General features: G+C 43.2%; 1 protein-coding gene across 2 annotated transcripts in view; it reads right to left on the bottom strand.

Annotated features, from left to right (window-relative positions):
• The window catches only part of LOC101522617 (phospholipid-transporting ATPase FetA-like), a 106408-nt gene that overhangs the window by 63004 nt on the left and 19877 nt on the right, over nucleotides 1–23527 (bottom strand). For both annotated transcript variants that reach the window (XM_058672696.1, XM_058672695.1), the window contains exons 3-4: nucleotides 12057–12262; nucleotides 7646–7726 (exon numbers count right to left, since the gene is read on the bottom strand). In XM_058672696.1, the coding sequence (XP_058528679.1) occupies nucleotides 7646–7691 (46 nt within the window). In that variant the 5' untranslated portion in view covers nucleotides 7692–7726; nucleotides 12057–12262. The remainder of the gene's footprint in view (nucleotides 1–7645; nucleotides 7727–12056; nucleotides 12263–23527) is intronic.

Here is a 23527-nt window from a genome sequence, read left to right on the forward strand (position 1 = left end):
CTGTGAATATTCAGTTCAGATTAATTTCTTTGTTCAAAGATTTTACATCCTACTTGGTTGACTCCATGGGTATGGAATTTACATCTCTGGAGGTCAACTGTGTGTACTGAGTAATTCTTGCTGGAGGGGAGCAAGGCTAATGCTGCTGCTAAGTCTTCTACCCTCAGAGCTTCCAGCAATTTCTAGGTGGTACATTCACTCGCATCCTGTATCAAACTGTCCGGGTTCAAGTTCTGACTCTATTCCTGCTTCCTGCTTTCTCCACTGTGTGTTCTAGGGGGCAGCAGGTATGGCTCAAGTAGCTGAGTCCCTGCTGCTCATGTGGGAAAACTGGATCAAGTTTCTGGTTCCTAGCTTTGGTCAGAGCTGCTGGGATTTGAAGAATTAGCCAGTGAGTGGGAGTTCTCTCTGCATGTCTTTCTCTCTCTGCCTCTTAAGTAAACAAAAATTGAACATTGGTGTACAGGTTTTCATGAACATGTTCATTTCTCTTGGGTATAAATTTAGGAGTAGAACCGATGGGTCAAGTTGGAACTATATGCTTAACTTGTGAAGTAACTGCCAAATGGTTTTACAAAACAGCTGTACTATTTTACACTGCCATTCACAATGTATGGGGCTCCCAACCTTTTCATATCCTCTCCAACACCTTCTACTGAGTTTTTATTTCAGCACAGGTTTGTGAAGTAGGATTTCATAGTCACTTTCATTTGCATTTCCCTAGTAACTAGTAATGACACTGAGACTGCCTTTATGCATTTGTGTGTGTGTGTGATTTCTCTTCCTTGGAGAAATGTCTATTTAAATTCTTCACCCAGTTTTTGGTTGTTTTTAAACTTTCTATTTCAAAAGAGTTTTAAATATTCAAAACAAAATTGTGAGATAAGGCATGGAGTTTCCGTATTACCTCCACACAGCTCATCATTAGCATCTTATATTATTTGTGTATTTGTCAATTCTATAAACCACATCCAAATTCCCCTATATCTCATGTTGCTATATTTGTCACAGTTAGTGAACAATGTCAAGCTTTTCTTAAAAAAATTTTTAATACAAATTGTTCATGCTGATAGAGTGGTGTAGCATGCTAATCCTCCACCTGTAGCATCAACATCTCATATGAGCGTCAGTTTTAGCCCTGGCTACTCTACTTCCAATCCAGCTACCAGCTTATGGAATGGGAAAGCAGAGAAAGATGGCCCACATACTTGGGTGCCTGCAGACCCAGAAGAGCTCCTGGCTCCCAGTTTAGACCCTCCCAGCTATGATCACTGTGACCATTTCGGGAGCAAATCTGTGGATGGAAGATCTCTCTCTCTCACTTTCAGTCTGTTTCTCTGAATTCTGACTTTCAAGTAAAATAAATAAATCTTTAAAAATAAAAAAATAAAATCTGTCTATTCCTCTTTCCCCATTTTTAACTGTATTATTTGTCTTTTGAGTCTTTTTATCACTGAAGTGTAAAGGTTCTCCTTTTTAAGATGAATGTTATTTATTTGAAAGGTAGAGTTACAGAGAAGGAAGGAGAAACAGAGAAAGATCTTCCAAGTAGTGGTTCACTTCCCAAATGGTCACAATGGCCAGGCCAGGACCAGGCCAAAGCCAGTAGCCAAGAACTTAATCTGGGTCTCCCACATGGGTACCAGGGACCTAACGACTTTGGGCAGCTTCTGCTGAATTCCCAGATGCATAGCAGGGACCTGGATTTAGACTCTAGCCTCATGGCTGAGTCCAGGTCTCTACGAATTTACACCCCAAAAGAGAATCGGTGGCCCAATTTGTTTGGTTCGTGCCACCCATGTGGAAGGAGATTAGGACTGAGTTCCAGGTCCTTTCCTCACCCTGGGTCTGGGGACATTTAGTGAATGAACTAGTGGATGAAAGATCTCTCTCTGTCTCTGACTTTCAAATAAAAACAAATACAATTTTTGAAAAGTTTTACTTATTTATTTGAAAGTCAAAGTTACAGAAAGAGAGGGGGAGATACACATACATGCACAGAGTTTCCATGTACTGATTCACTCCTCGAATGGCCACAACTGGGGCTAGGCCTAGCCAAAGCCAGGTACCTTAAGTTCCACTTGAGTCTTCCTTGTGTGTGGCAGAGGCTAAAGCACTTGGGCCATCCTCTGCTGTTTTCCCAGGAGCATTAGCAAGGAGCTTAATCAGAAGTGAAGAAGCCAGGACTCAAAGCAGTGCTCATATGGGATGCTGGCATCATGGGGATGACTTAACCCACTGTTGCGATGCCATACCACCAGCCCTAGCTACCTAATTAAAGCAGTACCCTGGAAAAGTATTAGTATTTCTGTCAATGTTGTGATTATCCAACACCTAGACAGGGAAAAATCAGCTTCTTTCATGACTTTTGTCATTTATTCCTCCAACCATACTCAACAAACCAGCTTTAGATTCTCCATTTACTAAATCAGTAACATTTTATAACTTTTTATACATTTAATAGATTCAGCTTAATTTTCTTTATGAAATCTAATCATAGATACATCATTGAGGCTTTCTTTTAACACAACAAAGGTTTACAAGCTTCTCCAATAATCCATTTGGGTATAAGAAACTCATTTTCTCACCAGTCCCGAGACTATGTGGAATCCAGGTTCTACTGAGCAACTGAAAACAAAGCCCCTCTTTGGGATGAGTCAAACAACAGGTAGCAAAGAACACTGGGAGCCTGAGCTTGGAACCTGAGTCCAGGGAGACAGACTAAGCCTGCTAGGTGAGGGCGGGACTACCCTTCACCCAGTCTGGCCAGGTGGCACACAAGGGAAAACTGAACGTCATGCTGATGGTTTATCCGCAGTGGAAACGGAATCAAGAGTTAGAAAGCCGGAGGTCCCTAAAGAAAGAAAAGCAGAAATGACAAGGAAAAAATAAGTGGCTAAGCCAGCAGTTTATGAAACCATCCAGAAGAAAGGACAAGGGTGGACCTCAGAAGTGGAGGCGCTCAGTTGTGCCAGAGATCACAAGGCAGAAGCAAGTTTTCAGACTAGAGGAGAGAAACTGAGTCAATATGCTCCAGGGCTTATGTATAGCATGAGCATGGACTGGGGTGCCAGAGAGCTTTCCTCTTCTGTTACAGAGGACAGTGATCCAGCAATTCTTCCTGTCCTGCTGACAGCAAGAGTGGCAAAGGAGGCTTGTGGCAGAGGGCAAGTCACTTTCCTTTTCTGGGTTCTAGGGTTTTCCTGTATAAAATGGGGTGACAAAGCCAACCTTATATCCTCCTAAGAAGGCTAAATAGGAAGGCAACTAGACAGCTCCTGAATGATTTCTGAGATCAAAGGTACTCAGGAAACATTCCTTATTGTATGTTAAGTCAAGGAGCTTCTGTAAGGTTCATAGATGTGGGATTCTGTGCCCCAAACAGCTTTTGAATTTTGAGCGACATACTAGGGTTGTACTACACTGGTCCTATCAAAGAAGAAGGAAGGCTACAAAAACCTCAGTCTGGGAAGGTCCCAGACATTCCAAAGTAACAGGGGCTTCTGGAAGCATGCCCTTACTATTCCCACTTAAATGCAAGGGTTTGAGACTCAGCTCTTTCCTAATGATGATGTCAGCTAACCTCAGGTCTCAGGGGGGAAAGATACAGAAGACTCGATGGAAGTTGGCCCAGAAAAGGAAAGGGCCAGGACTGAAAGACAAAATGGGCTGTGGGAGTTAGAACCAGATAGTGCCACATTGAAAAGATGTAACCAGGAAGAGGGCTGAGGGAGCAAACACAGGAAAACCAGTCGGTCAGGTGGCAACCCTACTTAGGAGACTCCAAGCTGATTTTTTTCCTTATTCACCAAGGGCATCAATTTCAAATGGGGCAATACAGCTAACCAAAGAGGAGCAGGGAGAAGACCTTCTGGTGTGCAGTGCATCAGTCAGGACCTCCTCTCCTTCACTTCTAGACTGACAAGTCCCCAAAGTCCCAAGGCCAGGAAGGGGCACTCAGCAGTGACTCCTTTTGCAGTTCTAGGCTAGGAGGCCAAGCCACTCCACGGCCACCAGGGATGTTTGCTCTCCCCATCTCTATAGGAAAGTGAGGACAGCTGCAAAGGGAGAGGCAGTTGGCCAATGTTAGTTCCTGTTTGTTTACATTAGGGACACTGAAATCTCTTAGATTCTAAATGACCACAATTTGTTACCCTACAGTAGTCAAATAACACAATCTGAAACATGATTGGTGGTGGCAGACTTCACTAACCATATGGCTTGGTTGCATAAGAAAATCCATGTCTGAGACATCTGGAATCCAATGACCAGAGGACAGTTCCTCAAAAAGAATAGCATGAAGCATGGCTAAAGGAAGGGGGCCAGTAATCAGCTTGCTTTATCACAATCACATTATATGGTTCTGACTCAGCTTGTCAACTGCCATGTCCCACAGTTCACTCTCAATTCATTTATAGTTATTTATCAATGATCCATGGGGTCTTCAAAAAAATCATGGAAAATACATATAAAAATTAGGCATCAGCTTCAAATATTTTGCACCAAAATAATTTTCCACAGATTTTTTAAAGTAAGCTCATAGTTCCAACTCTCTCCTTTAAGGTAGAGATCATGAGATTAAGTTTTTTAGATTTCACCTATGACAGAGATCACACGGTTTTTGTCTTTCTGTGCTTGGCTTATGTCACTTCATATCATATCCTCTGGATTTACTCTCATTGTTAAGAATGACAGAATTTCCTTCTCTTTTTCAGCTGAATACTATAGGGGTTATCCCGGGTGGTGGAGGGAGGGCTGGGGGCTGGGGAGACAGCAGTCAAAAGTTACAGAACTTCAGGTCAGTGGAGTACTTTCAAGGGAACTATTGTACAGCATGATGGCTATAGTAAATATTATAATTCATGAAAAATGCTGAAAGAGTACTTTTTGGGGATTCTACACTGTGCTTGGTTACAATGACATTTTCTTTTTTATAACTAATCAACTGCAGGCATGCAAGGAGTTCTGTGAGTAGAACCTCAGCCAGTGCTTCTTGCATGACAGTGGGTCCTCAGCTGAGTTCTCTCTTCTCTCCTAGCACTTGCAGCCTTTCTATAGGGGCACTGAATCATCCCATCCCTCCGGGCAGCCAATAACCACACTGAGAGCCTGGGCCTCACCTACTGGCCGCTTTGTGGTCTTTTAGGCAGAGGGGTGGCTCCTGTTATACTCCTCACAGTGAGTGGACCATGCAGCATTTAATAAACATCGTCTCCCTCCCACCTCCAGTTTGTTGTGGCTTCCCGTCCAACACTTGGAGCTGCAGAGGGCATGTGGATCACTCCCTCCCTAATGCCCGACAGGAACACAAGAACCACACAACCTCTGTACAATGAGACAGAAAGAATCTAAAAGAGGCAGCAAACAATTTAAAATCAGGTCTTTAAAGTTAGGCTAATGTCCTAGAGTTTTATCTAGTGGCTAACAGGAGATCCTTGAAAGATTTACAGCAGAGAAACAATATGATAAAACTGACAGTTCAGAAAAATCAACATAATGGGGTTGCAGGGGAATAGGATGTAAAAATGACATAAATGACAGTGCAGCAGTCCTGGAAATGATGGAAACCTGAGTTAGGAAGATAGTAGAGGAAAGGAGAAGGTAGACAAGGAGGCTACTAGAACTAAGCAGTGTTCGCTCCATGCACTGTAAGTTCCCAAACAGAATAGTTCAGATCATTCCGAAGAGTGGTACCTGCCAAAGTTTACTACCATCATTTGTCAACTTGGGCCAATGGGCCAAAATTAGTGGACTTGGAAGCAGTTACTCACTGGTTAAAAAAAAAAAAAAAGATAGCGTACCTGAAAGGATTTATGCCAGAAAGAAAAAAAAATTGGTTTCTGTACCTTTTATTTGGTAAAAACTTTATAAATAGCCTACATTTATAAACACGAAAGTTTTTAATTGCCTTCCCCAAAGACCATCAAGTTCTACCTAAATTATGTCTTACATAGACATTTCCAGGTGTTCCCACCATGTGCAGATGTTATCCCAAGTTTTCCTCGTTCAGTGCTCCCAACAACCTGTGTTGTAGTATGATCATTACAGCCCATTAATAGGCAAGCAACTATTGCCCAGAGGAGTTCAGAATTTTTCCCAGGAGAAAATGGTTAGTGGGTAGAGCTAGGGTTCAGAGCCAGGCCAGGTGGCTCCATAATCCACACTCTTGACTGTCACATCTCCTCTGTGAGCCTTCCTTCACCGCTCTCGCTGTACACACAGTGTGCTGGACATTTCTCCATGCCTTACTTAATGCTGTACCTCACTCATACAGGCTACTAAAGTAGGAATTCTGCCTGGTTTCGTTGCTATTGTCTTTATCAGCACCTCTTAGGCTGATACTCATTGGGTGATCAATAAATTTCTGCACATTTATGTGTTTGAAAGGCAGAATTATTAAGAGAGAGAGGTAAGGAACAGAGAAAGAAAAGGCTCTTCTATCTGCTGGGTTGCTTCCAAAATGCCTGCAATGGCAAGGGCTGGACCAGACCAAGACCAGGAGCCTGGAATTCCATCCGGGCCTTTCCTATGGCTCAACTATTTGGGCCATCATGTGGTGTCTCCCCAGGGGCTTTGGCAGGAGGCTCAATTAGAAGTGGGGCAGCCAGGATCTGAATTGGCACTGCCATCTGGGATGAGGGCTTGTGAGCAGCAGTTTGACTTGCTGCACTACAGTTTCTGCTCTGAACAAATCATACTTCATAGATGATTTTCATTTTCACGGTTTTCATTTTTGTGGAACTTGCTACTTCCTAATGTGTTCTGATCTCTGTACTTTGTGCTGATAAGAAAGCATAAGAGGCTTTGTCAATTCTCCTGTTTTCCTAGGAGCTCTCTTGTTCAGCTCTCCTGATAGTGGGCAAAGACTCCCCCTTCTCCCTTGGTTGGGGATTCACTGAGTTCCTCTTTCTGATCAGTTGACTACTCATTGACAAAAGAGTAAAGAAGACACAGTATGGTCTTTAATCAATGAATTAATTTCATCTCTGCACTTCTAAATCTGTAACTATATTCTGGTTTGTGGTTTCAAAATTTCATGACTAAAACTTTGTTTAACATGTCAAGCCACCCTATGATGAAAGATGGGTTGAGTGTGATTACCCCAACTCCCTTTAACATCTTGAGCCTCAGAGTGAAAGCATGAAAATCGTATGGCATTCATTCCTGTAACATACACAGATGCACTGATTCTGGCCACAGAAAGGCCACAAAGAATGACTCTGTCTGTCTCAGCATCTTTTTTCCACATGGATCACGTCTCGTTAGCAGGAGGCACTTGTGAAAGGTGGGGAGAGAGAGGAGAACACCGTCTTTCCTGGTGAGCTTTCAAATATTGTAAAAGTACAAAAATGTGTGATATTACAACTACTCAGATTACAGTGCTAAGATGACAAAACAGTGAAGCCTGCATTGCAAATATGAAGTATTTACTTCTATAAAATGTATTTCCTCTACTGGTTAGTTATTTGATGGGTTGGCAGCTTAATTGGTAAATTGCTCAGTCTATTTCTCTCTCTCTCTCTCTCTCTCTCTCTCTCTCTCTCTCTCACACACACACACACACACACACACACACACACACACACTTTCAGAGCCAGTGATAAGGACACACAGAATTGGGGCCCCTTCTCCTGAGTTTACCTACCTCCTTCATTGTGTCTGCTTTCACTGTGGAGCTCACACACAGACATTGCAGAGTAGGACCAACTATAATTCCATGGAATTTCTGTAATAGAAATAAAACAATCAGAATGAGAATTTCTCATGCTGACATTCCTTCATTCAGACATTTTTTTTCAAAACTTTATTTTATTTTTTTTACTGGAAAGACATATATAGAAAGATTTTCTGCCTGCTGGTTCACTCTCCAAGTGGTCCCAATTGCCAGAACTGAGCTAATCTGAAGCCTAGAGCCAGGAGCTTCCTCTGGGTATCCCACTGGGTGCAAGATGCCAAAGTGCGGAGTCATCCTCCACTGCTTTCTCAGGCCACAAGCAGGGAGCTGGAAGGCAAGTGGAGCAGCTGGGACACAAACTGGCACCCATATGGGATCCTGGCAGATGCAAGATGAGGAGTAGCCACTAGATGGCTATTATAGTGAGCCCCAAACACGTTCTTAAGAAATTTGGAGCTGGATCCCTGAAATCCAAAATATTCTATCCCCTAAGATACGTATGCTAGATTTTACAGATTCGTTTTATTTACTTATTTTTATTTGAAAGACAGAGTGACTTCAGGGGATTTTCACCAACCTGGCTATTGCACTCTTACAGGTAAATGAGGGAGCTGAGAACAAGTGGTTTGCTGGAGGGAAGCCAGAAGACATTTTGGAGTTAACCAATACACCTGCCCACATGGGAGAACTGAGCTGGGCTCACTGGTATCAACCACCACATACAGATACATAAAACCTATAGAGGGAGGCCTGCCTGGCAAGGCTCGACCATAGCACCCACCAGTGAATGCTGGGGCAGGGGATGGGTCATGTTAGGCTGGGCCATGACACTAACCAACACATTAGAGAACTGGGTATGGGAGAAGATTCTGTGGGGGATCATGGGCTCACCCCTGTGGGAATGCCATTCCAGCTGGTCTGCTTGAGGGCTGGGGTAGTGACAGGCTGAGCTAGACATGACCATGGAACTCACCAACACTCAGGGGTCTGGGGTTGGGAATAGGCCAGGCTGGTCCAGGTTGCAACACCCTCAGGCATACTCAAGAATTGTGTGTGGAGTAAGCCAGGCCGCAACATCCACCAGCACACACAAAGGCAAAAATTGAGGGACAGACTGTGCCAGGTAACAGCCTTTACCTGCTGGCACATGTGAGATCTGAGTCTGGGAGTAGGCCTGGTGGGGAAACTTGGGGAACTCCCCTATTGGGGCATAGCTCCCACTGGTGAGCATGTGCTTCTGGACTGGCAATTCGTCAGACTGGGTAGAACTGTTTCACTTGACAGGAGGTGTGTGGGTTGGCTTTGTGTGGGATGGACCAGGCTGGACCAGGCCAAACCATAGCACATTGGCATGTGTGGGAGACATGATAGAGTCCATGCCAAACTAGGCTAGGCTGTTACACCTACTGATTTGTATGAAAGCCAGGGTTGGGGGCAGGCTTAGCAGGACTAGGCTGCAGCATCTGACAGAGACAGTTGGTACTGGGGATGGCCAGGCCAGACTCTAGCATCTGATGGTAAAGCCAAGTAAGGGGATAGCTTATGCAGGGCTGGGTTGGAGGAAGCACTGGCATGAGCAAGACCTGTGGCTGGGAGCAGATCTGATGAGGGAGCTAAGTGGACATTGGCTGGGTTGCAGTTCCCACTAGTGAGCACAAAGGGTAGAATGGGGGTGGCAAAGTGGGCTGAACATGGCTGCAGTGTCCTTTGAATGGGTGTGGACTCAGTCTGGGGTGTTCCAGATTGGCCCAGGCTCCAGCACCTGTGGATGTACAACAGGCTTGGCTAGGTTTCTGCACCCACTGAAACACGCAAGAACAGGGTCGGGGGTAGATCAGGCAGGGCTGGGCTGTAGCAATCAATGCTAAGAGCCAGAAAGGGTATCAGCCGGTCAGGCAAGGTTGTTGTTCCTATCAGCACGGGCAGCGGGCCAAATCATGTTGGGCCAAGGTCCCATCTGAGTACATGAGATCTGGAACTGGGAGGTGACCTGATAGAAGAGCTTGGGGAACTCCTCTGTCAGGATGCAATCCCTGCAGGAGAGTGAAAAACCAAGGCTGGAATTAGCCCAGACAAAGCCAGGTTACAGAAGTAACCAGCATACATGTGGGTCAGGTTGGGGATGGGCCAGGCTGGGTCAGTTCATAACATCCATTGGCAGATTTGAAACCCAGGACAGGATACAGGATGGGCTGGGTTGGGCCACAACATGCACCAGTTCACATTAGGGCTGGGGGCTTGCTGGGCTGGGCTGGACTGCATTACCCACCAACAAGAGCTGGAACTGGGGATAAGCCAGGCCAAGCTGGGCTGCAGCACCCACTGGGGGATGCTGAGGTGAAGCAAGCCATGCCGGTCTGGGCCACAGCTCCCACTAGCACACATAGACTGGGATGTGGGATAAACACAGCAGAGGAGCTGCGTGGGCTCCCCTGCTGGGCCACTGCACCCATTGGTGAGCATGAGAGCTGGAACAGGGGCCAGACCAAGGCTGGGCAGGGCTACAACACCCATTCTTTTGCATGTGAGCTGGGTTTGGTGAAGAACCAGGCAACCATATCCACCGGTGCATACATGAGCCAGAGTAAGTGCAGGCTGGTTAGGCTTTGCTGCATCATCAGCTGGCAGGTGCTAGGGGCAAATCCTATAAGATTAGACCACAGAACCACCTGGAAAGTGCAAGATCCAGGGCTGGGAGTGAGCCTAGTAGGGAAACTGTGGACACCTCTCTGATGGGCTGCAGCTCCCACCAGTGAGCATGAGAAGCAGGGCTGGGGATGGACTAAATAGGGGTTGGTTAGACAGGCAGTTTCAAAACCACCAGCATTTGTGTGGGCTGGATAGTGGGGTCAGTTGGTTGAGCTAGGCTCCAATGCCCATTGATGTGTATGAGAACTGAATGGGGTATGGGACAGACTGGACCAGTGTGCTCTCCCAGACAAGTAGCTGGGCAAATTGAGACTCTAAGATGGACTATGTTAGCCAATGGACTTTGAAAGGATGCCTCAACCTTGGAGCAATGAAATCGACAACATCTCAGAACTATCAAAACCACTTAAGCAGTATCCTCATAACAGGTTCTACATTGGGAAACCTGGAATGAGATTAGGTGGCCTTCCCCCATTCCTGGGTACTGATATAGGGATCTTGGGAGAGGCCCTCTCCCCTTCTCTCTCCACTTTCCCCAGATAAAGAAGAAAAACGGAGATCAGAGGTTCCCCACCCTAACTGGTGGTCCACATGGCCATGCATCCCTCTCAACTATGTAGACAGCATCAAAAAAAAAAAAAAATCAGGAGCTAAGAACTTCTTCTGGGTCTTCTATATGTGTGCAGGGCTACCTTCCCAGGCCACTAGCCGGGAGCTGGATCAGATTAAAGCCCGGGGGTTGAGCTGATGACAATATGGGATGCTGGTGCCACAGGCAGAGGTTTAGCCTGTATGCCACAGCATTGTCTCCTGGGTGATATTTCAAAGCAGTTCAAGGCTTATACCTTTAATTAAAATCAGATTGTATTTTACTTATATATCTACAGAATAGAGATTAATCATATATTTTCTTTTCAACCAGAGATTCAAATATTTCATAGCTACTAGAAAAGATATCCCCAATGGGTATAATTTACTGCACTTTAGTATATTAACTATCGCTTATACAATTCAGAAACCTCACCTTAACATTTCTTTATTAAATAATATATGCGTCTGAAGCTCCTAACTTTTTATGTGAACTGGCTTTAACAACTTATTGGTTCCTTTACCAATTAATGAATTAAATAAAATTGTTTATACCTGTTAATTGTACATCTCTATTCACATCTTCTAAACCTTGATAAAATTATGCTCTAGGGAGCTCTAGTGAGCTTGCTATACAAACAAGGTTTTTATTCCTCCTCCTTTCTCTCCATCATACAACTTGGAAAGTATTACTTATTTTAATCAATTTCTCATGGGCCTCTTAAGTCACAAAGTACGGATAAACCAAGATTGTAAGTTTTACAAGATATCTTTATAGGCACCTTAATCATCTCAGAAAAGATTACATGGGCAGAACATTCACAATCTTGAAAAACATGTAAAGCCTAAATACCCAGGTATTCCCAGGGGCCAGCATGTCGGTTCAAGTCCTGGCTGCTCCACTTCCAATCCAGCTCCCTGGTAATGTGTCTTGGAAAGCAGCAAAAGGTGACCCAAGTGCTTGGGCCTTTGTAGCCACATGGGAGACCAAGAAGCTCCTGGCTTCGGACTGGTCCAACTTCAGCCATTGCAGCCATTTGGGAAGTGAACCAACAGATGAAAATCTCTGCCTTTCCCATAAATACATAAATCTTAAATTAAAAAAATGTTCCCAGCCAGGAGATATTCAAGTGCCAGAACATACCTTGTGTCACTGGTTACTTAGGGATGGTGATGTCTCTTCCAGCCCTGCTCTCACAGAATTTCCAGTGACCTCATTTCGATGAAGTTCATTTTTCAGTTGTCTGTGCAGAGTTGTCTCAACTCTGGAGCCCCAGAGTGAAAAGCAGTCAGACGTGAAACCATAGAAAATGAAGTTCTAAGGGTGACAAAGTGGTGGATACAAGAGACCTGGAGAAGTATCCAAATCAAAAAAGAAGAAAACAATTAGAAGCTGTGCAAGCCAAACTTCACATGTGATCTGTGATGTTGCTGACAAAGATGGGCTGTTTCCGCCTATACGTCTGTGTCCTCCTAACCAATGCTAGCGATGCAGTGTCACCATGGCCTCGGCACCCAGTTTCTTTCACTTGGCACATCCTTCCCATGTACTGAGAAAGGAGAGCCGTGGACGGGATGGTCTCAAGTTCTGCCTCCTACAGTGCTATCGGTAGTCTTGACGAGAGTCTGGCCAAGTCCTCACAGGCAACATTGCTTGAAACGTGAAACGGCTTTAAGGTACACAACCAACCAGCAGCCTGAGTAATGGAACCAGAAGCTTGCCAATCCCATAACGCTCTCTGCACACACATTCTACTACATGGTCACTAACTGGAAAGTGTACTTCAGTCACTAACTTCAGGGGAAGAGTGGAAGACTGAAGGAAAGGAAGAGGAAATGGTGTGTACGAGAAAAAAGGAGAGATGGAGGAAAGAAGGGAGGGAGGAAGGGAGGGAGGCAGAAAGAGAGGGAAGGAGAAAGAAAAATGGGGTAAAAGCCAAAGAATTGGGTTTTATTTAAAGTTTCCTCCTAATAAATGACAATGTAATTTGTTAAGTTACAAATAATAAGTGATTAGCAAGTTATTAACCTTAACCACTTCCTTCCTTAAGTTTCTTCTAAAACTGGAATATTTTTTAAGGAAAAGAAACAAGAAAAATATATACAGAATTGAGACTCATTAGGCAATAAATTGTTAGAAGCTTATGAGCAATTGTGTATTAAAAAGTTCCTGGGTGGGCCTGTGACATAGCAGTTCAGAGGCCACTTGGGACACCTGTGGCCCATACTAAAGTGCTTGAGTTCAAGTCCCAGCTCCATTCCCAGTTCCAGCTTCCTGCTAATGTGCACCCAAGAAGGCAGAGAGTAATGACTCAAGTAACTGGGTCCAAATGTGTGAGACCCAAATGTGTGAGAACCAAATGTGGGAGACCCAGTTTAGGTTCCTGGCTCTGGGTTTCTACCTAGTCTAGTACTAGCTACTAGAAATACTGGGGGAGTAAACCAGTGGATGGGAGATACCTGCCTGTCTGTCTTTCAAATAAATTAAACTAATAAGTTTGATTTTTAAAAATGTGGTACAAGGATCAGCAACATAGCATAGTAGATTATGCCTTGGCCTGCAGTGCCAACATCGCATATGGGTGCTGGCTCAAATCCCAGTGGCTTCATTTCCAATCAACTCCCTGCTTTTGGCAATGGAGGATGACCCAGTTCTTGTGCTCCTGCACCCACATGGGAGACCCGGATGAAGCTCCTGCTTCCTGCTCCAGACTGGCCCAGCTTTAGCCACTGCAGTCATCTGGGGAGTGAACCAGCGGTTGTAAGATCTCTATGTTCCTTCTCTCTGTAAATCTGCCTTTAAATAAAATAAATAATTTTTAATGAGGTACATCATTAGTCTTCTTTCTCGAGCTGAAAATAGAACAGTTGTGAGTATCAAGCTAATTACATGAATTTGCCTGCCATACACTTAGAACAAAGTAGCCAATCAATCAATAATGATTAAACATTTTAACACACATCAAAATAGTAAAAAAAAAAAAAAAAAAGGAATTAAGCCTATTAAGCCTAATAGTGCTACGTTATGGAGAAAGTGGAACCACTTGCATATTACTGTTGATATTAAAATTTAGATGAGTACTCTGAAAAACAATTTTGCACTATCTAGTAAAATTGATGAAGTATTTACCAAAAACCCAGTAAGTCCATTTTAAGCACATTAAATACCCTTAGAAAACTTACAACAAACTACAAGGATGTGTAAGTAGTAATCCTGTGACATCAAAACTAGACCCCAACCAAAGGACTAGTAACAGTAGGAAAAAGAAATAACCTCTGTTTCCTTTGCTATACAGAGGCTTTTTAGTTTGATTTAGTCCTGTTTGTTTATTTTGTCTTTGCCCGTGCTTTTGGCGTATTTTCTAAGAAAACTTTCCTCATTCTTACTTCTTGAGAGTGCTTCCTACGTCTTCCTCTAACAGTTTGATGGTTTCTGGCTGTATATTTAAGTCCTTAATCCATTTAGAGCTGATTTTTGTATAATATAACAGTCACAGGTCTTCTTCTTAATTCTGCAAGCTACTATCCATTTGTCCCAACAGCATTTGTTGAATAGACCAGGCTTTTCCCCTGGACTGTTTTCAGTTTTCTTGTCAAAGATTAGTTGGCTATACATGTGTGGGCTTCCTTCTAGTATTTCTATTCTGTTCCATCGATCTCTGTTTCTGTACCAGTACGAGACTGTTTTGATGACCACTGCTCTGTAGTATGTCTTGAGGTCTGGAATTGTAATTCCTCCAGCTTAATGTTTATTCTTCAGGATAGCTTTGGCTATTTTTCTCTTGTGTTTCCAGATGAACTTTTGTATCTTCTTTTCTATTTCTGAGAAGAATGTTGTTGGGACTTTGAGTGGGATTGCATTGAATCTGTATATTACTTTTGGTAATATGGACATTTTGAACATGTTGATCCTGCCAATCCAGGAACATGGTAAGTTTCTCCATTTTTCAATGTCTTCTTCTATTTCTTTTTAAAATGTTTTATAATTTTCATCATAGAGGTCTTCCACATATTTAGTGTGTTAAATTCCTAGGTTTTAAGATTCTTCTCCACTATTTTTAAAGGGACTGTACTTACAGTATCTTTCTCAGCCATAGAATTGGTTGTGTACACCAGTGCCATCAGTTTGTCTTCATTAATTTTATATTCTGCTACCCTGCCAACATCTCCTATGAATTCCAATAGTCTCTTGAATTAGTTTTTTGGTTCTCCTATCTTTCAATTCCTCGTTTCCAATATGAATTCCTTTAATTTCTTTTTCTTGCCTAATGGCTCTAGTAAAGACTTCCAATTCTATATTGAAGAGTAGTGGTGAGAGGGATATCCCTTTCTAGTTCGCAATTTTAGTGGAAAAGTTTCCAATCTTTCCCCAATTAGTATGATGCTGGCATTGGGCTTTTTATAAAATGTTTTGATTGTGTTATAGAACTCAATCTGGATCCCCCAACAGTGTGGGTGGCAGGGACCCACACACTCAAGTCCTCATATGCTGCCTCCCAGGGTGGGCACTGGCAGGAAGCTGGAAGGGGAAGCAGAGGTGGACCCAGACACTCTAAAACTGGATGCGGCCTTCCCGAGTGGCATTTTAATCACTATCCCAAATGCCTGCCCCTAGAACTTCAAATAGAACAGAAACACTGGGCATTTAAAAGAAAATGTCATTATCTTACCGTATCCATTATATACCAGGTTTTAATCTGTTAAATAAAGCCTGTTTCCATTAAATTCTTCTGTCTTATCTCCTTTGGGTAATTTTAGCAGAATCTCTCAGCACAACCTTTTCTTCATTCTCTTTCCACATTCCTACTGAACCATAAAGCTCCATTACTTGTTCTTAGAGAAAATCAACAGGAGAAACACACAATTCCTTTGAGGGAGGAGCGAGGATGAGAGGTGCTTTTCTTTTCTTTTTTTTTTTTTAATTTATTCATTAATTACATTGTATTATGTGACACAGTTTCATAGATACTGGGATTCTCCCCTCCCCTCCCCAAACCCTCTCCCCATGGTGGATTCCTCCACCTTGTTGCATAACCACAGTTTAAGTTCAGTTGAGATTCCCTCATGCTTGCAATGAGAGAGATGCTTTTCTTATCCTACTATTGTTCCCGCAGTAATGGGATGGACATCGTCAGTCAGCTGGCACCAGGGCCAAGGGCTCCTCTTCTGTACCGTTGTCTTCCCTCCTGAGAACAGCTTTCCTGGGGTGATCAGTTCTTTCCTATTTGCCTGGGACTTTGCCCACATCCAGCACTGACCAGAGAGGCCCCTTGATCCTGGAGAGATAGTCACGTGGGCCAACCTATGTGCTCTGTTCAGCATCCCTCGGCTCGCCTGAGAATCCACACGTCTGGATTTTTGTCTGCCGTGCCCTCCCCGCTGGGTGAGCTCCCTACGGGAGTCCTTGGCTCCTGGCTGGTGAGTCACCACCACCATCTGCCTCAGCCACCACAGCAGAGCACATCTCTGTCTCTGCAAGTCCCTTGGCAGTGCCCTAGGTCTTCCTTCTTTCTCTCCGCAGAATTATTCTCAGTTCTAGGACACTTCTGACTCACACACACTCATGTTAGAGGTGGGAAAAAGAAACAGAACTGCGCAAAAAATAAGTGCCATTCACATTTCTCTTAACTTTTTTTAAAGATTTATTTTTTTATCTGAAAGGCAGATACACAGAGAGGAAGAGAGAGAGAGAAGATGATCTTCCATCCAATGATTCACTCCCCAGGTGGCAGCAACGGCTGTAGCTGAGCTGATCCAAAGCCAGGAGCCCAGGAGCTTGCTCCAGGTCTCCCACACATGGGTGCAGAGTCCCAAGGCTTTGGGCTGTCCTCAACTGCTTTCCCAGGCCATAATCAGGGAGCTGGATGGGAAGCAGGGCCACCAGGATTAGAACTAGTGCCCATCTGGGATCCCAGCATGTGCAAGGCAAGGACTTTAGCCACTAGGCTATTGTGCCAGGCCCCATTTTCATACAATTTCAATAAGCTGTAAATTTTTCCTGATTTCCCTTCTACCCATAAATTATTACATGCCTCTAAGTAAGATTTTACTCAGTGAGCACTACAGGTCCTGAAGATGGGTAAAAAATGAAATGTATTATTTCCCTTCTCACACTACAATCTAACAAATGAGCAAACAACGCCTATTAACTGCTTGGATGATAGCAACAGGCAATAATGTGTGATTGTTGGGCAGAAGGACTAGTGTGAAAGCTCAGAGGAAAATAAGCAGGGAGGGTCTATTGTTCAGGAGAGAGATTCCCAGAAATGATGAGAACTGAGCTGGATAACATTTTGATTTGTTGAGGAGAGTAGGCAGAATATTGCAGACCAAAGCCCAAGGACAGAAGAATCCATTTAACCACAGCACTTGAAAGCAAGGAGGTGACACACTTAGCTGGAGGTGAGGATTCACAGGTGGGAGGTAACAGAAAGACCAAGACTGAAAAAGCAGTAAGATTGAACTATCTGAACCATCTTCCAATGTGTAATGGGAAGTCCCTGAAGATCTTTCAACAGGCAAATATTAACATCAAAGCAGTTTCCAAGAACATTAACCAGTGATTTTCAGACTGGTATTGGCAAAGGTGATGAGATTTTCCAAGGCAAAGGAAGTGAGCCTCAGGTTACTACAACAAACCATGGCACAATCAGCTTGCCATGGTTATGACAATGCTATGAGGGTATACAATGCATGCATTCATATAGCAATTCAAAAAAAATGAGTGAGCCAGATTCTATGCTAGACATCAATGATACAAAAAAAAAAAGTTTGCTGCCCACAATGGAACTTATGTCTGATAGCGGGAGGTAAATAATAAAATTGAAAAGTTGGCTTATATAGTCCTAAGTGCTTCAAGAACCTGGTGTGATGGCTCAACAGCTAAATCCTCATCTTGTAAGTTCCAGGATCCCATATAGGAGCTGGTTCACATCCTGGCAGCTCCACTTTCCATCCAAGGACCTAGCATCTGTGTGGGAGACTTGGGGGCAGCTCCTGGCTCCTGGCTCTTGGCTCCTGGCTCCTGGCTTTGGATCGATCCAGCTCTAGCCATTGTGGCCATTTGGGAATTGAACCAGCAAGATGGAATAGATTTCTCTTTCTCTCCTCCGCTCTGCAAGTCTGACCTGATTTTCCCATTAAAATAAATAAATCTTAAAAAAAATCATGACATAGAGCTGTGATTCAGATGACAATTGATGGTGGCAATTGAGGTGATCAGAGAAAGGCTTTTGACTAGAGTGATGGGATGGGCACAACACTGACTTTTTTTTTTTTTTGCAAAGACTCATTTATTTATTTTTATTGCAAAGGCAGATTTATAGAGAGGAGAGACAGAACCCAGAGAATGAAAGACCGCTTTCTCTTTCCCTCTATCTCTTTGTAACTCTGACTTTAAAATGCAAAAAAAAGGGCCCGGCGGCGTGGCCTAGCGGCTAAAGTCCTCGCCTTGAAAGCCCCGGGATCCCATATGGGCGCCGGTTCTAATCCCGGCAGCTCCACTTCCCATCCAGCTCCCTGCTTGTAACCTGGGAAAAGCAGTCGAGGACGGCCCAATGCATTGGGACACTGCACCCGTGTGGGAGACCCGGAAGAGGTTCCAGGTTCCCGGCATCGGATCGGCGCGCACCGGCCCGTTGCGGCTCACTTGGGGAGTGAATCATCGGATGGAAGATCTTCCTCTCTGTCTCTCCTCCTCTGTGTATATCTGGCTGTAATAAAATGAATAAAATCTTTAAAAAAAATGCAAAAAAAAATAAGAAAAATTTTAAAATTTTAATAAGTAATGTTGTCAGAGAAGGTGGATAGAGGGCCATTTAGAAAATGCAGGTCTTTCTAAGTCATTGTGATGACAACTCTTATTCTGGGTTTGCGCAAAGGAGGAGTGATCTAACCACTCCTCTGTGTTGCAATCTAATCTTCTGTGCTGAGAACAAAGTGAAGTGTAGAGACAAGCAGGGAAGTTTAGAGATAAGCCAGGTGAGCGCTGCTGAAATAATCCCCGCAGCCAGTGGCAGTGGTATGGGTGGTTGTATGGACAGAAGCAGCAGTAGGGGGAGTGGTCAGCTGCAGAGGACAGTCTGGTCAACAGCATTTGCTTGTGGATTGGATGGGATACAAGAGAAATGGAGCAGTCAGAAATGGGACCACTTATTATTCTTTTTTGAGCAACTGGCAAATAGAGTTGTCATTTACTGAGATGGATGAAGTAAGTTTGGATCATGAAAACCAAGAATTAGATTGTTATGTTATTATATATGTAAGCTGCCTTTAAAGGATGTAAGTAGAGGTTTTGAGTAGACAGTTGGCAGTACCAATTTAGAATTCTGGAGAGAGGTTCAGTTTGAAAACGGGAAGTAGGAAGTCATAAATATACAGATGGTACTTAGAACTATGGAACTCAATGTGATCAACCAGGGAAAAAGGGAATAGATACAGAGTCATGAAGGGTCCCGGCTCAGAGGTCTAGAAAAAGAGGAGAAAGCTACTTAAAAGATATGTATGGTAGAGGCAGAGACCATAGATTCAGCAACATGAAGGGCACCACTGATCTGGCAAAGTGTATTGTAGTGCAATAAAAAGAGACCAAGAGAATAACTTAACATTCCTTCAACCATTGAGAAAACTAATGCATCAAAGATACATAGATAGCTAACCTCTTTAAGGGATACCTGAGTAACAAGCTGATGAGATGTCCCCAAGGGCAACGGAAATATAGTAGGCCACAAGATGACTATTTTTCAGAAGTTTATATCTAAAATGTTTTGTTTGATTTAAAATGTACATTTGCATATAGGAACTCAACTTCCAGCTAGGCAAGTCTTAAACAACCTTTAAAAGCTTTTATTTTTTAAGGTTTTTTTTTTATTATTGGAAAGTCAGATATACATAGAGGAGGAGTGACAGAGAGAAAGAACTTCCATCCATTGATTCACTCCCCAAGTGGCCACAATCACCAGAACTGCACCGATCTGAAGCCAGGAGCCCAGAACCTCTTCCAAGTTTCTACGCGGGTGCAGGGTCCCAAGGCTTTGGGCTGTCCTCAACTGCTTCCCAGGCCCAAGCAGAGAGTGGATGGGAAGCGGGGCTGCTGAGATTAGAGCCAGCATCCATATTGGATCCTGGTGCATTCAAGGTGAGGACTTGAACCACTAGGCTACTGCGCTGGGCCCAACAAAGTCTTTAAACAGCCTCTTTCACATTCCCAACTAAGGTAGATCCACGACTGAACTATTTGAAGACATCATATCTTCTCACTCCAGTCCATGCTATTCTCATGGTTACCCATGGCTCATTAAGATATTTTTCTCTTCCCCTGTTTTCCTAATGATAAATCTTCTCTCTATAACATAGTAGAAATTAGGCTGATCTAAATTTACACCTTAAAGCCAACAATCTTAAGTGTGATGTGAGGCTACCATAAATAATTTGTGTTGGTTCCAAGGATCATATAAGATTAAAAACATATTTCCCAATGGTGTATTGTCTATGAGAATGCTCTTACCCAAGTTTTGTTCTTTATTCCCATTCTCTTCCCTATGTGTTTTCCCTGAGTAGTGACTTTACATGTTGCCTTCACCTCTCTAACCATAACTCATAGGATTCTGTCTCCAGTCATAGGCTCACGGTGTTGGACACCTTTGCTGGGAGCTGCACCTTAAAGTAAGCACACTCCAAAATGCTCATCTTCCCCAATGTTTGAGCACACCTGCTTCTATGATTTACTGCTCTTTTTGCTACCTTTACTTTCTCCTCGAGTTGTCTGCCAAGGCTCTGAGTGGTCCAGAGGAGGGTTTCTTACAGCTGTTATGTCTTTTCTATTCCCACAAATAGCAGTTTAGACTCTTCATGCTCCAGTTTTCATCATATATCTTCTGCTTCCTCACAATAGAGCAAGCATTGTATCTTCTTACTGACCAGCTCAGCAACCTTCAACAGTTTCCTGTGGATTGCTCAATGAAGCCTAGAGAGCATCCACCTATTCAGGATACTCCACTTGAACCCAAATCACTATTTTTTATTTTTCTCTCCCACTACTCCTCTTCATTCAAAATGGCCAACATGATTTGTCCATATATAGCCCAAGTTTTCCTGCATTTATGCTTCTGTTTCTGCTATTCCTTCCAATGGTAATGTCATTTTCTATCCCAGTCAAAGCCTTCGAGGCTGTCTGACAAAAAGCCAGCTCAAATACCATGAAGTTTCTATGCTCTCCTGATATGGCAGTTATCTTTCCCCACCCCCCACTTCCATATCACTTGGTTGATAATGTTCTTCCAAAAATTAATTATGTTTTCTTCCTCATGTTGTAGCTATTTTTCCAACTTTTAAAAAATACTTTATTTATTTGAAAAACAGTCTCAGAGACAGAGATGAAGAGAGAACTAGATCTTATATCCACTGGTTCACTCCACATGGCCTCAATGAATGGGGCTGGGCCACAAAGAAACCAGGAGCCTGGAAATCCATCTAGGCTTCCCGCTTAGGTGGCAGGGGCCCTAGGACTTCAGCCATCTGCTGCTGCTTTCCCAGGTGCCAATACAAATTTATTGGCCATCATAATTCCAAATTCTAAACTGTGCAGGAATTCCTAGGCCTGACACACGTTATTTCTCTCCTGGTGGACAATACTGCCCTACTCTACTTCACAGCTGAAAACAGACTATGTCTAGTGTGAGCAATCTAAGTTTAAGGAACTCCAGTATTGGGTTCCCTGTCCCCAGAAAGCTCTGGGACCATCCCTGGATCATTCAGCTCACTAGGGAGTTATCATGTGGCTCTCCCATTACCACAGGGAGCTATAATGGTTCTAAGGAGAGCCCACAGAGGGGCAGACTGAGTGTGCCTTGATTAAATTATGCCCAAAGAAAAAATAGTCACTTTAAGGACTGTCTTCCAGTCCCACCAAGAACCCCTGGGCTGAGAGCCCTAGTAGACGTCAGAGTGCTTCCTTGGGTCACTCTGAACCTAGGCATTGCAGAGTTTCAATAATGAGAGGGCACTGGGAGATATCTGATCTACCCTTCCATCCACAACAATCATTCCTCCCGCTTAGCAATCCTATTGGCCTTGACTAAGAAAGAATCACTATCTTTGCAGACAACTGTTCTGTGTACATCCAGCTCTATTTACAAGTCCACCATTTTTCCTGACTTCCTAGAAACCCTGGAGATCAGCCAGGGCCAACAGTGAGGACTGCCTAACCTGCCTTTACCTTTTCCTATGCAGTCAGCACTGAAATGGAAAGTATACAGCCCTTGAGTATGATACTCTGGCTAATGGGATCCATCAGTCATCATTGGATTAGGTGTTATGCACCAGGATCCTAAAGTCATCCCTAAAATCTGGCTGATCCTCCTCCTGCCTTCTGTATCAACAGAAGACAAACAAAAAGAATTATACAGACACAAAAAGACAAAGTTTCTCACATGTAAATGTTAACTAAATAGTTGATCTGAACTTTGAATAGTGATTAGTAAAGGTTAGGGAGAATGGGAGTTAGGAGGGAAGCGGGAGGCTCCATAGCAGGTACCAATACACAAGCAGACAGCAGTGATAACAGCTGATGTCCCATAGCAAACTGGAAGAGCTGAAAGTCACATTAGTGTGTATAAGGAGTTAGGACAGAGGACTGGTAACCTTAATAACAAGGAAAAGGAACTAGAACACCAACTATATGGTTTGATTGATTTACGCTGTGTATATGCAAAGAAATATTGTATTCCACAAAAAAATGTTGAATACAAAAAACACCTGAATGAGTACTTTTTCTAATGTTGACCCTCACTTTGTTTATTGTCCTAATTCTCAAACTCAGTCTTCTTCCATGCTATTCAACTTCAAATCCTTTTAGCAATTTCTCTTCTCAAGATTTTCTTGCAGGGATTTGCATGAACCTTTATGGCATTCTTCCTACCCATTTTAATTCTAGTCCAATGAATTCAAGTCATAATGCTAGCTAGCCCGATCAGCTGGCCTACCCAGACAAAGGCTGTCTGAAGCAAGAGTGATAGTGGTGGGCATTGGCCTAGTAGTTAGGATACCACTTAATAAATAAATTCATAAACCAAATAAATGAGATAATTAAAAACAAATTTAGATCAAGAGTTTAAGGTTATGATCATTGCAATTCTAACAGTAGATTGGACAGGTTGGCACAATCATTCATTTTTGCAGACCTTCTTTGCAACTCCAGTTTACAGAAAATTCAGATAATCCCTGAATTCCAGGATCTCCCAATGGCCACCTGACTCATACTTAGTAGCCAACTGTATGGTGGTCTTAATATGGTACTTGAAGGATGGTTGCAGGATCCACCAAAGGCACAAGAGCATTTGGGAACCAGACACTAAACACATACAATTATCTCCTTGAGATGAAGTCAACAAGAAATCACCACTAAGAAATAAGGTTAACCAAGGATGGAAATGTACTTGGAAAATAATCTGCCCAAGAGATAGTAAGTATGCTAAGATGAAAATCCAGCTTACAGAAATCTTCATATGTCCTTTCTAGAAAGGAATGAAAGATGTGAAAGTATAACTTACCTAAGAAAAGCTCTACACTTTAAAACTAGCCTATTTATCAGCAGAAAATGCAACAGTTTTCACAGAT

Source organism: Ochotona princeps, chromosome 14 (genome assembly GCF_030435755.1).
Source record: "Ochotona princeps isolate mOchPri1 chromosome 14, mOchPri1.hap1, whole genome shotgun sequence".
Classification (NCBI taxonomy): domain Eukaryota; kingdom Metazoa; phylum Chordata; class Mammalia; order Lagomorpha; family Ochotonidae; genus Ochotona; species Ochotona princeps.